Source organism: Diaphorina citri, unplaced genomic scaffold (genome assembly GCF_000475195.1).
Source record: "Diaphorina citri unplaced genomic scaffold, Diaci psyllid genome assembly version 1.1 scaffold578, whole genome shotgun sequence".
Lineage (NCBI taxonomy): Eukaryota > Metazoa > Arthropoda > Insecta > Hemiptera > Psyllidae > Diaphorina > Diaphorina citri.
The window spans coordinates 38,177-52,267 of record NW_007378012.1 but is presented as its reverse complement, the minus strand read 5'-3'; the positions used below and the strand labels follow the sequence as shown (position 1 = coordinate 52,267).

The window sequence follows — 14,091 nt, the reverse complement described above, 5'->3', positions numbered from 1 at the left end:
ACAGTTACGAAAATACTTTTGTTTTATCGTAATGCCACAGACAGTCTGTACTCTGTACTCTGTAGTTAGCGCCACTGGTAAGTTTAAGGCCAGCCACTCAGCCACTCACACTGAGACCGCGGTCTGTCAGACGTCAGACGGTCTGAGAGTTTGTGTCGGACATAACAACAGTTCCTAAGTGGATCATAACACCAGGGCTCTGTTCCACAATTGTAGAGAGAAACGATTGAACAGTACAGTACATAAATGTACCCAAATATTTTCCTTTCTGTGGCTCTTGTGGGCTGGCAAACTTTTGGGACTCAGACACAGTAAGGACAGTAAAATTTCTCATTAGGGACATTTTGGGACCAATCAGACCTATGGAGGCGCTGCGCTCAGTTCGGGCCCTTTGTCTGAGTCAGTTCTCCAAATCTTTAAGCTTACTAAATCCTCACTGTCCTCACTAAACTCCTACCCCTATTTTACCTAGGGTTATGTCAAGTAGAAAATGGGTGCTCTGTTACAAAATCCATGTACTTATCTGCAACACCTCCCTATTGTTAAACTTCAAACACTATTCTTCGTACAAATCCTTGTTTCCTCCTAATCACTCGTCTCTATGCACTGCATGTGAACTTTTTGCGTTTGAAGTCACTTAACAAACAAAGAGCTCGGAAAACATGGGAAAGTTTCCCCGTAGAACATCTCTGACGGCAAAAAACACACAAGTTTGCGGTGCGGTGAGCGGGTTTTCGGGGAAAGTTCAAAAAGTTTGCCAGCTCACAAACGCTACAAAGAGTCCCCCCTGAGCTCCCTAAAGGCAATGACGTCTCGTAGTCTCACTCATCATATGGAAATGACAGTGGTGTGGTTGAAATTGTCATCTGCCTCGGTGGTGTAGTGGTAAAGACGCTCACCTGGTAAACAGGAGGGCGTGGGTTCAATCCCAGCCGAGGTATGGAATTTTATCCTCAATATAATTTGAGAATTCGACCACAATAATAGCCTACTGCTGGAGTAAAGGGACTTTTCGGTCCTATGCAAGCAGTATAAATAAGCACTATTAAACACTATTTAAATTGAATCTGGAAGCTGGAGAAGCAACGTTTCATCATCTTCTTCCTAGCTCTTTCCTATTAAATATGTAGATACTGCGTTTTTTGACAGTCCTTTCCAGGCAGCTCTATCTGTATTGATGGTGTACCTCAAGGTTCAGACAATCTTTCAAATTTTTTTTTTTTTCGGTCTCCCTCGCCCTTCCTCCTCGATCACTTCCGTTTTCTCGTCTCTTTCTCCTAGATAACTCCCTTCTTTCAACATGACGTCTCCTCTCCTGGATCTTGTTCGAGAGGATATATGTAATTGGGGCATAAGTAGGTACTGCAATTGAGCATATATCGTCCCTTTTAAAACCTTACCACACACCACTCGTGCGTGATATATGATGTACAGAGAAGTGAAAACAGCTCAGAGAATTACACACACCCAAGCTTTAGCTTTATGTTGTGAGAATAGAAACACGGTATCCACTATGTGTTACACGTTACACCTTCCTTCCGAGGGTGAGTTTATAACTTTCCATAAAAAAAAGAAAATTGGAGAGAAAAAAGTATGCACACTCTTGAGTCAGGGAGGGATTTAAGAGCTAGGAGCACAGATTGTCGTTGTTGTTGTTGGTGTTGTTGTTGTTGTTGTTGTTGTTGTTGTTTTTGTAGCGGCAGCAGACTACTGTTCCCCTCCACACTCCCTCTCTGTCTTGAGATCCAGGAAGGAGGCAACCTTGGTTGGACTTGTCCAGAGATCAAGTGGTGTTAGGCTGGTGGGGTTTGCCAGGCCGTTGAAAAGATGGTTGGTGTCATGTGGGACTCCGGAACATAGTGGACACTCATCTTTGATGTTCGCGTCGAGTCTGGATAAGTAGGAGTTGAGGAGTTTGCTGAACAAACACCAGCACTGTCACTGAAGCCACCTCTATAATACAAATCAAATCGAGTCCTCAACACACAACCTCCAATAGCCCCAGTGGAGAAACACCTACCCAGGGAAACTAGGGCGAAACTCACACAACTTCGCCCCCGGATTCAGCAAAATCCACAGATTGTCGTGAGGTAAAGAGGCTAGCTTGTGGCTTTGTGGTTAGCTGAGCCCGGCCCTGATGTTCCAGAGTTCCAGACCGCATGTCTATGTCTCAATTAGCCAGGGCTACCTTTGAAACAAAGTTAGCTGAGTCCGGCCCTGTTCTAGACCGCATGTCTATGTCTCAATTAGCCAGGCCTACCTTTGCAACAGCGACAACAAACTTTTCCATCTTTCCTTTTTCCCCCCACATAATTCCCGTGGAATTTCCCTCTCCTCACAAAATATCTTCCCATTCTTCCCTCATATTATGTACATATTTCCCATGCATAATGTATAAATCCCCCTCTTCATATCTTTTCCCTTACATAGGTAGGTATAGGTATCTTTTCTTTTCCCAAATGCATCTTCCCTCAAATGTTACCTACGTTCCCTTGTATGTACCTACATAATATACATATGTAGGTAATTTAGGTACCTACTTACCTCAATCTTTCCTCTTTCCTTATAACCTGTGTTACCTACCTGTTGTACTGTCCCTAATTATTTTACAAGTAGGTATGTACATGTGTACTATGTTTGTACATTGTAGGTATGAGTGTGTATAGTCTCCCGTATTATTTTATGTTGGTATCTGTTCCCATACAAACTGCCCGGAGTTTCATCAAGGAGCTAATTTAACACCAAATTTTCATCAAGGAGCTAATTTAACACTGGGCAGGTGGTGCTATGCACATAAAAATTACATCCTAATTTTCTTTCAATAGGAGAGAGAGTTCGGGAAAGAGAGAGGAAGAGAAATAGAGAGAAAGGGAGGGAGGGGGAGAGTAGGAAAGAGAGAGGGAGAGAGAAAGGGAGATCTAAGGTAAGGTAGGATAAAAAAGAGAGGAAGAAAGAGAGATAAAAAGGAAGAAAGAGAGGCCGAGATAGAAGGGATGGATAGAGAGAGAGAGAGAGAAGAAGGGAGATAGGTAAGGTGGGATAGAAAGAAAAGGAGAAAGAGTGATAAAAAGAAATAAGAGAGAGATAGAAGGGATAGAGAGAGAGAGAGAGAGAGAGAGATAGGTAAGGTGGGATAGAAAGAGAAATAAAAAGACAAGAAGAGAGGCAGATATAAAGGATAGAGACAAAAATTCAGTGAAAAAATTTGCGGGGCAGCCGTGGGCGGAAAAGCTAGTCTACTGGGAGACATTGGCTAATTTACCAGAGGTGGAGCTCGAAAACAAACTGTGAACAATGGCATGATCCACCAATTAAATTATTGAAGAAGTGGAGGATGTGCCATTTTGACGCTTTTGATTTAGTGAAAACCATTATGTAGCAGAAGCGGCAGCAGACTACTGTTCCTCTCCACACTCCCTCTCTGTCTTGAACTCCAGGAAGGAGGCAACCTTGGTTGGACTTGTCCAGAGATCAAGTGGTGTTAGGCTGGTGGGGTTTGCCAGGCCGTTGAAAAGATGGTTGGTGTCATGTGGGGCTCCGGGACACGGGGACATGGTGGCCACTCATCTTTGATGTTCGCGTCGAGTCTGGATAAGTGGGAGTTAAGGAGTTTGCTGAACAAACACCAGCACTGTCACTGAAGCCACCTCTATAATACAAATCAAATCGAGTCCTCAACACACAACCCCCTCCAATAGCCCCAGAGGAGAAACACCTACCCAGGGAAACTAGGGCGAAACTCACACAACTTCGCCCCCGGATTCAGCAAACTCCACAGATTGTCGTGAGGTAAAGAGGCTAGCTTGTGGCTTTGTGGTTAGCTGAGCCCGGCCCTGATGTTCCAGAGTTCCAGACCGCATGTCTATGTCTCAATTAGCCAGGGCTACCTTTGAAACAAAGTTAGCTGAGTCCGGCCCTGTTCTAGACCGCATGTCTATGTCTCAATTAGCCAGGCCTACCTTTGCAACAGCGACAACAAACTTTTCCATCTTTCCTATAATAATAAGGTATGTTAAGGACGTAATAATAATAATAATAATAATAATAATAATAATAATAATAATAATAATAATAATAATAATACCTACCTAATGCTCCTGTCACATTCAGAAACTTGCAGCTGTATATACACAGACAATTTTCTGAAAAACCTATTTTCGTCTTGCGTTATTCTACACTTGAGAGCAAAAATTTGGGGGACAGTTTGCATTTCCATTTTTTCCCCTTTAGGCGCTTTAACTATGTGTTAAAACATGTCGTTCGCACCGCTCGCGGAAAAGCTAGTCTACTGGGAGACATTGGCTAATTTACCAGAGGTGGAGCTCGAAAACAAACTGTGAACAATGGCATGATCCACCATTAAATTACTGAAGAAGTGGAGGATGTGCCATTTTGACGCTTTTGATTAGGATAATTTTTGAGAGTTGAGACCTTCATTTAGGTAGGTTTCTTTTTCAGATTTATTTTAGTACGTCTACCTACATAATGTGCATACGTAGTTGTCTATTTTTAGTACCTACATACCTACTTACCTAATAACATTCACATTACTTCTAATTTCTATTTTCTGGAAAAAAGTTCAAGTGGGTACGCTTTTCAAAATAAATGGGTAAAATTATTGATTTTCTTCCTTAACTTTGGATTGCATTAGTACTTGCAATAATAAGAAGAAGTTCCAAAATTGTGTTCTGTCAATGCAAAAAAATGATGGAGAGAGAGAAAGAGAGAGAGAGAGAGAGAGAGAGAGAAAGAGTTGGTCTGAAAATTTACAGCTTGAAAGTGAACCTAGAGATCAAAAATTGGAAAGAAATGGACAAAGAGAAAGAGAATGCTAAATATAGGGGAGATAGACAAAGAGAGAGAGGGAAGGAGAAAAAGAGGGAGAACAAGAGAGAGGGGAAAACAAGGGAGAGAAAGAAAAAGAAAGTGAGAGCGAGTGAACGAGAGAGCCAGAGAGGTGGGAGAGAGAGAGAAGGTAGAAAGGGAGAGAGAAGGAGGAAGAGAGGGTAGAAAGGGAAAATTGCTGACAGGGCAAATTTCACAATAAGTAAAAACTTGTGTTCTGTCCACGCTCTCTTTCATATTTTATAATTTCCATATGGATACCTACCTAGGCATCCCTTTTTATTAAACCTACATACGTACGATAAACTCTCTCTTCTCTCTCTCTCTCTCTCTCTCTCTCTCTCTCTCTCTTTCTCAGCTTCCATCTCTCCCCCTCCTTTCTATTTCTCTCTCTCTCTCTCTCTGCACATTCTCTCTCTGGCCCATTTATGCTTTTTCCTTCCTTCTCTTTCTCTTTTCCAGCTGTCTATGTACATACAATTTGCCTTTATCCATTTCCTCTCCCTCTCTTCTCTCTCTCTCTCTTCTCTCTCTCACTCTCTATCTCGCTCACACAAAAGTTGAAAGTTTAATAAATAATTAAAACTTTTTTTTTCACTTTTGCTGACAAGAAAAAATACCCTACCCATGTTGTGACGTAGACTGTTAGACTATAAATTAATGTAGAAATAGGGTATGTTAAGGACGTACATGAGGAGTTATGATAGAGCTGCGGTTCTCAACCGGGGGTACACGTACCCCTGGGGGTACACGAGAGACCCTCCGGGGGTACACGAGAGACCCTCAGGGGGTACGCGAGAAAAAAATGTGTAATGGCGGACAAAGGCAAAATTTGAATTTTGATGGGTTATCAATGCAGTACAGTCCAGAAAAGTACTGAATTTTGACTTCAAGGTACTGAAGTACTGATTTTTTTTTTCAAAAGGCACTGAGAGTGTTTAGAACTCAGTAGTAATGATACATGTTACCGGTACTCATTATGATGGTGGCGGGGGTACGTGAGATAAAATCCGGGTGAAGTACTTTCCGAACCAAGCTGCCGGGTCGCGCTGCCCGGCAGCCTGCTGCTGGGCAGCGCTGCCCAGTCGCTCTGAGAGCAGTGTGATCGCGCTGCCCGTGAGTTTTCATGTGATTTAAAATACTATTTTTGTAATAATTTGTTCGACTGGAAGTTTGTAATTGAAGTCGCGCGACCCGGCAGCTAGGATCGGAACGTCACCTTTAGTATGGTCTCATGTTGCTTACTCTAATATTTTCAACTCGTAATTGATTTTGCTAGGGGGTAGGGTTGCCAACCGTACGTTATTTCCCGGAACAATCCGTATTTTTGCCAAAAAATCAAATGTTCCGCCGGAACACACCTTTGTTCCGGTTTTTTTCCAAATCTATGGAAAACACGGGAACTGACTAATAAACAGAAAAAATTACAAAAAAAAAAAGTTTAAAAAGATAGGTAGGTACGTACGAAAAACACAAAAACCCGCGAGTCAAGTAGGTATTTTTTCAGCCTTTTAGCATGTGATTTTTAGTACCTAACACGGATTCAAAAACGGATTATTTGTAATTTAGTAGCTATCCTTGGGTAAAGCAATTTTACCCAAGGATAGGTACAAGGGTATTTTTATTTCGAATTACTTCATTGATATGTTCTTTTTTTTATTTGATGCAAAATAGTTTTTTTGTTAAGGAGGGGAGGGTGCTGCCTTTGTTCCGGTAAAATCGGGAAATCCGTATTTTTTCACCATTTTGCTAGTGTGTGTACCGTATATGCGAAAAAGTTGGCAACGCCTACTAGGGGGTGGTGATTATAGTCTTGGCATCTTCCACAAATCATGGTAGGTTAGGTGAAATCCTTTCAATTTTAATTGAATCTTCCTTTTTTTCTCTCCTTTCGATTCCTTCTCTTCTGTTGATTCTCTGCCTTGCTCTTAATCTCTTATTTTCTTTCCCCTAATTCGCATTGTTCTCCTTGTATTATCTCCTCCTTATTCCTATTTCTCCCTCCTCTTCAGCTTCCTTATTCTCACCCTTTTCTTTTTCTTCTTCATTTCTTCCTATCTTTCCTCTCGTCTTCACTGATGTCTTCCTATTTATCTGCCTCCTTTTCCGCCTGCTTCCTCCTCTATTTCCTCCCCTTTCTCTTCTGCTTCTTCTTTCTTTCTCCTCCTTCTTCTTTTTCTCCTTCCTGCCTCCTTCGTTGTCTTTTCCTTCTTCTACTTATTCTTCTCTTACTTCTCTCTTCCTTTTCTTAATACTTTCCTTCTTCTCCTCCTCCACCTTCGTCTTTTCTTTCTTCTAACTTATTCTTTCTCTTATTTGTCTCTCCTCCTTTTCTTAATCCTTCAACTTCTTCTACTCCTCCTTTTCATCCTCTTCGTAATCCACTTATCATTTTAGATGGAATTCTCCACATCCTTCTCGCGTGTTCTGCTTGCAAACTTGTTAATGTTGAGGACGAAAGTTTTGTGTGCGTCATATAAAAGTTTTAATACAATGGAATGATGGAAAGATAGGTGAAGGATGAGTGTGTGAGAATAGAATGGAATATTTATTGCATCCGTAGGGCGTAGGGGCCTTTTTTTCCGAGTGACGAACTGACGAACAGTTCTTTCTACTTCTAGGCTGCAATTTCTATTCTTGAGGAGGTCACCGAGAAAGTGCAGACTAAAAAGAAGCACCTACAAAAGTATAAAGAGGAAAAGAAGAAGAAGAAGAAGAAGAAGAAGAAGACGAAGGAGAAGAAGAAGAGAAAAAGAAAGGACGCAAAGAGGAACTATTGAGACCGTCATTAAAAACGATGAATTGCCAAGAAATAAATCATTAGAGAGAGAGAGGAGAGAGGGAGGGAGAGAGAGAGAGCTCCCTATTGTTCTGGGGGAAATTATGACGAAGGACATTTTTAAAAGGCAAGAACAAGAAGAACGAGTACAAGAGAAGAAGAAGAAGAAGAAGAACAAGAAGAACAAAAAGAAGAAGAACAAGAAAAAGAACAAGAAGAAAAAGAAAAGGAAAATATCTCGATTTTTCTTTTCTTAGCAGAAAATCTTGGAATTTTTTTGTTCAACTTCTAAGAATGAGAAGAAAGTAAAAATGAATGATGATAAAAAATCTACTTCCTAATTTTCTCTGTACTTTAGTGCATCTCCCTCCCTCTCTATCTCTCTCTCTCTCTCTCTCTCTCTCTGTATTCTCATTCTTCTTTTCTTATAATAATCTCCTCTGCCTCATACTTCTGCTTATTCTTATGTATACAGTTATACTTCTGCTTTATACTTGTCTATACATTTATACTTATACTTTTGCTATTCAGGCCTTATTCTTTACTCGTTCTTTGGAGAAGAAAGAGCTTTGTGGATTAAGAAAACAATGGAAGTTTCTAGTCACGTGATTTTTTATCGTTCTTAATGTGTTCTCCCCCCCTCTCTCTCTCTCCCTCCCTTACTCTCTCTCCCTTTCTTTCTCTCTTCTATCTATCTATCTATTTACCTTTTTTCTTTATTTTCTTTTGTCTATTTTCAATTTTAAGCCTGGTAAACTTGGCATCTCTACTAATTAATTTTAGAGGATGTGCCAAAATTATGAGTATTAAAATGTTCTTTTTTTTCTTTTTAGATAGGTATTTAATCTGTTCTTTCCTCCAAATTATCTCTTCTTCAATCTCTAATTTCATTTTTATTTTTCTTCCTCTCCTCTTCCAACGCTAGGCACTAGAAAATAGATAGGTGATTATTCAACCTAGATTTTCAAAACCCACCAGCAGATACATATACTGTGTATGCCCTGTGAGAAAAATAGTTCGAAATCTTGCAGTATGCTATCCCGCCAAGTTGTTGGACTGTTGTGCAAGTAAAAAACCTTCAATTTAACTTGTTAACAAAGATTATCTCTTTGTATCTTGGCATACCATACAATACATATACCTACTTGTACTTCTTGAATCCAAATCACAAGAACTTCAACATTTGAAAATCCTACAAGAGACTTGAAGGATTTTCGTCCAATTTTTTTTTTTCTTTCTCAGTGTGGCTTCATAGATTTCCCTTCTAAAAATTTCCTTACACACCACTGTATGAAAGACAGAGGCTGTCACCAATATGTACCAATGTCTGACATGCAGAATTGCGTAAGAAAAACCTAATGGAAATGGGCAGGAAGCAGGAACCAATAAGGCTTGGAAAGGATAAAGAAAAGTAATCTCATAAGATTGGAAAAGATGGAAGGACAAAATGGAAAACAAAATGAGAAACGAAGATTAACCTCAGAGAAAGCTGGATAGTATCACATCTCCTTGTGAATATATTACGGCACTGACAGTGTAAAGTTTTTCCTGTCGAACAAAATGGAAAACACAACAAAGCTGTGGAGGGAAATTGCTCATGTACCAACGCTGACGTGTCAAGTTTCAACCACCTCCCTGAGCCTAAACCACTGCCTCATCCTTTACCTTCTTCTCCTTCATTTCATCTCGTCCTTTCCCTCTTCCTTCTTATTCTTCTTTAAATCAATATTTAAGGGTATTTGAGTGAAATTTCGAGTGTATGGCCGCCATACACGCCTTATATGGACGCTACGCCACTGGTAGGTACCTTGAATGCGACACGAGCTTTTTTTTAGCTGCTACCACACCACACACATTTTTTTCCATACCTATTGCAATTTTTTTAATGAATAAATTTAACGTTCTCCCTATGCACTTTTTTGATTCTTCTTTCTTCTTTTCCCTTATTCCCTCTTTTCCTTCTTCATCTTGACTGTCCTCTCTGCTTCCTTTTTCTTCTTGTCTTACTCCGCTTCTTTCTCTTCCTTCATTCGTTCCTTCACCTCCTTCTAGTTTTCTTTTCTTACGATCTTGTTTCTCCTTTTCTCATTTGTCCTCTTTCTTTTCTATCCACTTCTGTCTCATTTCTCTTCCTACTTTTCATCCTCCTTCATTCTTCTTCACCCGTTTTTCTGTCTACTTGTCTCTTCTTTTTCTTCTTGCCCTTGTTCTCCTCTTTTTCTCTTCTTTCTCCTTCTTCATCTCTTCCTTCACCTCCTTTCGTCTTTTGACTTCTACTTCTCCTCCTCCTCCTCCTCAGCTTTTCCTCCTTCTCTAGTGAAAACCCTCCCTTGGGCTGCTTTGATACAGCGATCGAGGATTTTTAAAAGCTTTTCTGAATAGATTTTTTGTGTGTTGTGTTCTTATGAGAGTTTTTTTTTCCCTGTGGAATTTCTTTGACACTCTTGTTACTTGTACAAAGGTGAGGCATACGTAGGCACCTGGCAACCTGCCTACAAAATATGTAAATTTTCTTTAAAAATATTGAAAATACATGTTCAGGCGCGAAACAACCTACTTAAAAAAAAGGAAAAATAAGGGGGGGAAATACCCATTCCATGTGCCTTTAGGAAAAAATACCCATTCCATAAGTGTTTGTTACGAAAAATATACATATCTTTGATTCTCAAGCAGTTTTTGACTATTTGAAGCTCCTTTGGGTCTTTTGTTGCCCGTTGTAGAAGTTTCTTTTTGAGTGATATAAGTTCACTGAACTAAGCTCTACGTACCTTAGCTGTGATGAGAACAAGCTGCTGAAGTGTTGTTCCAGGTTACCCACTTATAGGAACTAACGCTATATTAACGCTACATTGTTAACGGTATTAGAAAAGAAGCAAATAACGAAAAGCTATGAATATAACCTAATTGGAGGCAAAGGAACGAACCTTGCGTGAGAGCAACCAATTTTCTTCTTTGCCATAGCCCCTTGGTGAGTTGCCCCTAGAGAAAATCCGGGCCCTGTCCATAGCTGTGAATTCGAGGGTTGTTTACTGCCCCTTGATAGTTCTCACCTTTTAGACTTTATGGCAGAACTTTCACGTATTAAGCTTTCCTACCACACCACAGGTAGCAAATACGTAGATAGGTATATCGTTGGATTCGATGGCTAAAGTTGAGGATCCAGCTATTTTTGACTTTGTGGTACTTTTTTTGTCCCATTTACCGGACGAATTATGGTACAATTACATACTATAAAAGTATAAAATAAGATTCTGGGAACTTCTGGGTCAAAAACCTATATCTATTACACGTTTTTGCACATCCCCGAAGAATGAGTTAAATTTTATGGGTCGATTTTAATATCCACATGTATAGCGTGCGATATTATGCTGGATATTGTAAATTTTCTGGAGGTTTTACATTATGAAAAAAGTTCTTGTGGATGAGTAAAGCTCTTGTGTTGATATAAAATAGCCGAGGAGAATATGTTACGCAATGTTTCGATCGCTTTTTATGGTACCGAAGTTACGAAAATACTGTTATGTAATGCCACAGACAGTCTGTACTCTGTACTCTGTAGTTAGCGCCACTGGTAAGTTTAAGGCCAGCCACTCAGCCACTCACACTGAGACCGCGGTCTGTCAGACGTCAGACGGTCCCTATCCTGTCTTCCTTCTCTCTTTGATTTCGGGACGATAAGACCATAGCAGTTACAGTTCCCTCTGTCAAACCTCTTAAAAAAAAAGAAAAAAATGCCACAGACAGTCTGTACTCTGTAGTTAGCGCCACTGGTAAGTTTAAGGCCAGCCACTCACACTGAGACCGTGGTCTGTCAGACGGTGTGAGAGTTTGTGTCGGACATAACAACAGTTCCTAAGTGGATCATAACACCAGGGCTCTGTTCCACAATTGTAGAGAGAAACGATTGAACAGTACAGTACATAAATGTACCCAAATATTTTCCTTTCTGTGGCTCTTGTGGGCTGGCAAACTTTTGGGACTCAGACACAGTAAGGACAGTAAAATTTCTCATTAGGGACATTTTGGGACCAATCAGACCTATGGAGGCGCTGCGCTCAGTTCGGGCCCTTTGTCTGAGTCAGTTCTCCAAATCTTTAAGCTTACTAAATCCTCACTGTCCTCACTAAACTCCTACCCCTATTTTACCTAGGGTTATGTCAAGTAGAAAATGGGTGCTCTGTTACAAAATCCATGTACTTATCTGCAACACCTCCCTATTGTTAAACTTCAAACACTATTCTTCGTGCAAATCCTCGTTTTCACCTAATCACTCGTCTCTATGCACTGCATGGTGAACTTTTTGCGTTTGAAGTCACTTAACAAACAAAGAGCTCGGAAAACATGGGAAAGTTTCCCCGTAGAACATCTCTGACGGCAAAAAACACACAAGTTTGCGGTGCGGTGAGCGGGTTTTCGGGGAAAGTTCAAAAAGTTTGCCAGCTCACAAGCGCTACAAAGAGTCCCCCCCAAAGCTCCCCGAAGGCAATGACGTCTCGTAGACTCACTCATCATATGGAAATGACAGTGGTGTGGTTGAAATTGTCACCTGCCTCGGTGGTGTAGTGGTCAAGACGCTCACCTGGTTCAATCCCAGCCGAGGTGTGGAATTTTATCAGTTATTTACATTTGACCACAATAAGCACTATTTAAATTGAGTCTGGAAGCTGGAGAAGCACCGTTTCATCATCTTATTCCTAGCTCTTTCCTATTAAATATGTATATACTGCGTTTTTTGACAGTCCCTTTCAGGCAGCCTTCTTTAGTACCTCATATCCTCTGATCAATTCTTCTCAGCTTCTCACTCAAGTCTCGGTTCACACAATCTTTTCACCTTTTTTCTTCGGTCTCCCTCGCCCTTCCTCCTCACTTCCCCTTCTTTCAACATGACGTCTCCTCTCCTGGATCTTGTTCGAGAGGATATATATGTAATTGGGAAAAATGTCACCTTCAATATTTTTTGTACCCATTTATTTACTTTGTTTTAATGTAGGATACCTACTCACAATGTAGAGTACCTACTTATTAATATCTACTCACATCTCGTGACTTTTCGACTGGAGTTTCCTGCAACGAGGTACACTTTATTACTTTTTTCCCATGTAGCTGGAATAATACAAGTATCTAGGTAGGTACCTACAGACAGAGAGACAGCTAACATTATGTATACTCATGTGCTAGAAATTCGGATATTCGGGACAACCAGCCTCTAGTTAGCTTGGTTGGTAGCGCCTTTGCCTTGGTGCCTTGTGCCTTATAAGCGATTCCCGCCCGGGGCCAATTTTATCCTGAACGGATAATGTTCATTCTCGGAACAGCTGGCTTTCTCCTATCCTGTCTTCCTCATCTCTTCGATTTCGGGACGATAAGACCTTGGCAGTTGCAGTTTTCTCTATCAAATATCTAAAAAAAGAAAATAAATTAATATTCTCTTTCCTGCTTAGCGTGTAAAGAAATTAATAAAATAAAATATCTACAAATTTTCGTTTACCTTCCGTACTTACACATAAGGGTATCGGTATCAAACGTACGCAGTGTCAAAATAAAGGGATGGAAATACGAAGGTTTCCTAATTTTTTGCATCCGAGTGTATAAAAATAGTCCGGGACATGTTTGTCGACTTTATGACCTTTATCCCGGTCTCGACAGGTCGACACTTTTCCATTTTCTAACTCCGAGTCTTCTTCCCTTTCTTCTGCTTTCAGACATTTCATCCCCATTGAAATTGTGGAGGAGAACTGTTACGAAAAAAACGTGTCTTTCATCGTAGAATTAAAGGATCCTAAAGAACTGAACGGTAAGTACCTTATGTTTCTAATGCCAGTCGCTCATGCTCAGACCTTCTGACGGGAAAATGTCACCTTCAATATTTTTTGTACCCATTTATTTACTTTGTTTTAATGTAGGATACCTACTCACAATGTAGAGTACCTACTTATACCTACTCACATCTCGTGACTTCTCGACTGGAGTTTCCTGCAACGAGGTACCTACACTTTATTACTTTTTTCCCATGTAGCTGGAATAATACAAGTATCTAGGTAGGTACAGACAGAGAGACAGCCAACATTATGTAGGTACACTCATGTGCTAGAAATTCGGGTATTCGGGACAACCAGCTTACTTAGTTAGCTTGGTTGATAGCGCCTCTGATGCCTTAGTGCCTTGTGCCTTATAAGCGATTCCCGCCCGGGGCGGATTTTATCCTGAACGGATAATATTTGTTCTCGGAACGGCTGGCTTTCTCCTATCCTGTCTTCCTCATCTCTTCGATTTCGGGACGATAAGATCTTGGCAGGTACAGATCCCTCTATCAAATATATCTAAAAAAAAAAATCAAAATTCTCTTTGAAATCTCTGCAAATTTTTGTTTACTTTCCGTACACATGAGGGTATCGGTATCATCCGTACGCAGTGTCAAAATAAAGGGATGGAAAATGGAAATACAAATGTTTCCTAAATTTTTTGTA

At 40.4% G+C, this 14,091-nt stretch overlaps 1 protein-coding gene across 1 annotated transcript in view; it reads left to right on the top strand.

Annotated features, from left to right (window-relative positions):
• Positions 1 to 13,468, top strand: part of LOC103510261 (sodium/calcium exchanger 3) — a 99,575-nt gene extending 86,107 nt beyond the window's left edge. Inside the window, exon 5 of the mRNA XM_026824349.1 lies at positions 13,327 to 13,468. Coding sequence (XP_026680150.1) covers positions 13,327 to 13,468 — 142 coding nt within the window. The remainder of the gene's footprint in view (positions 1 to 13,326) is intronic.
• The last annotated feature ends 623 nt before the right edge of the window (positions 13,469 to 14,091 follow it).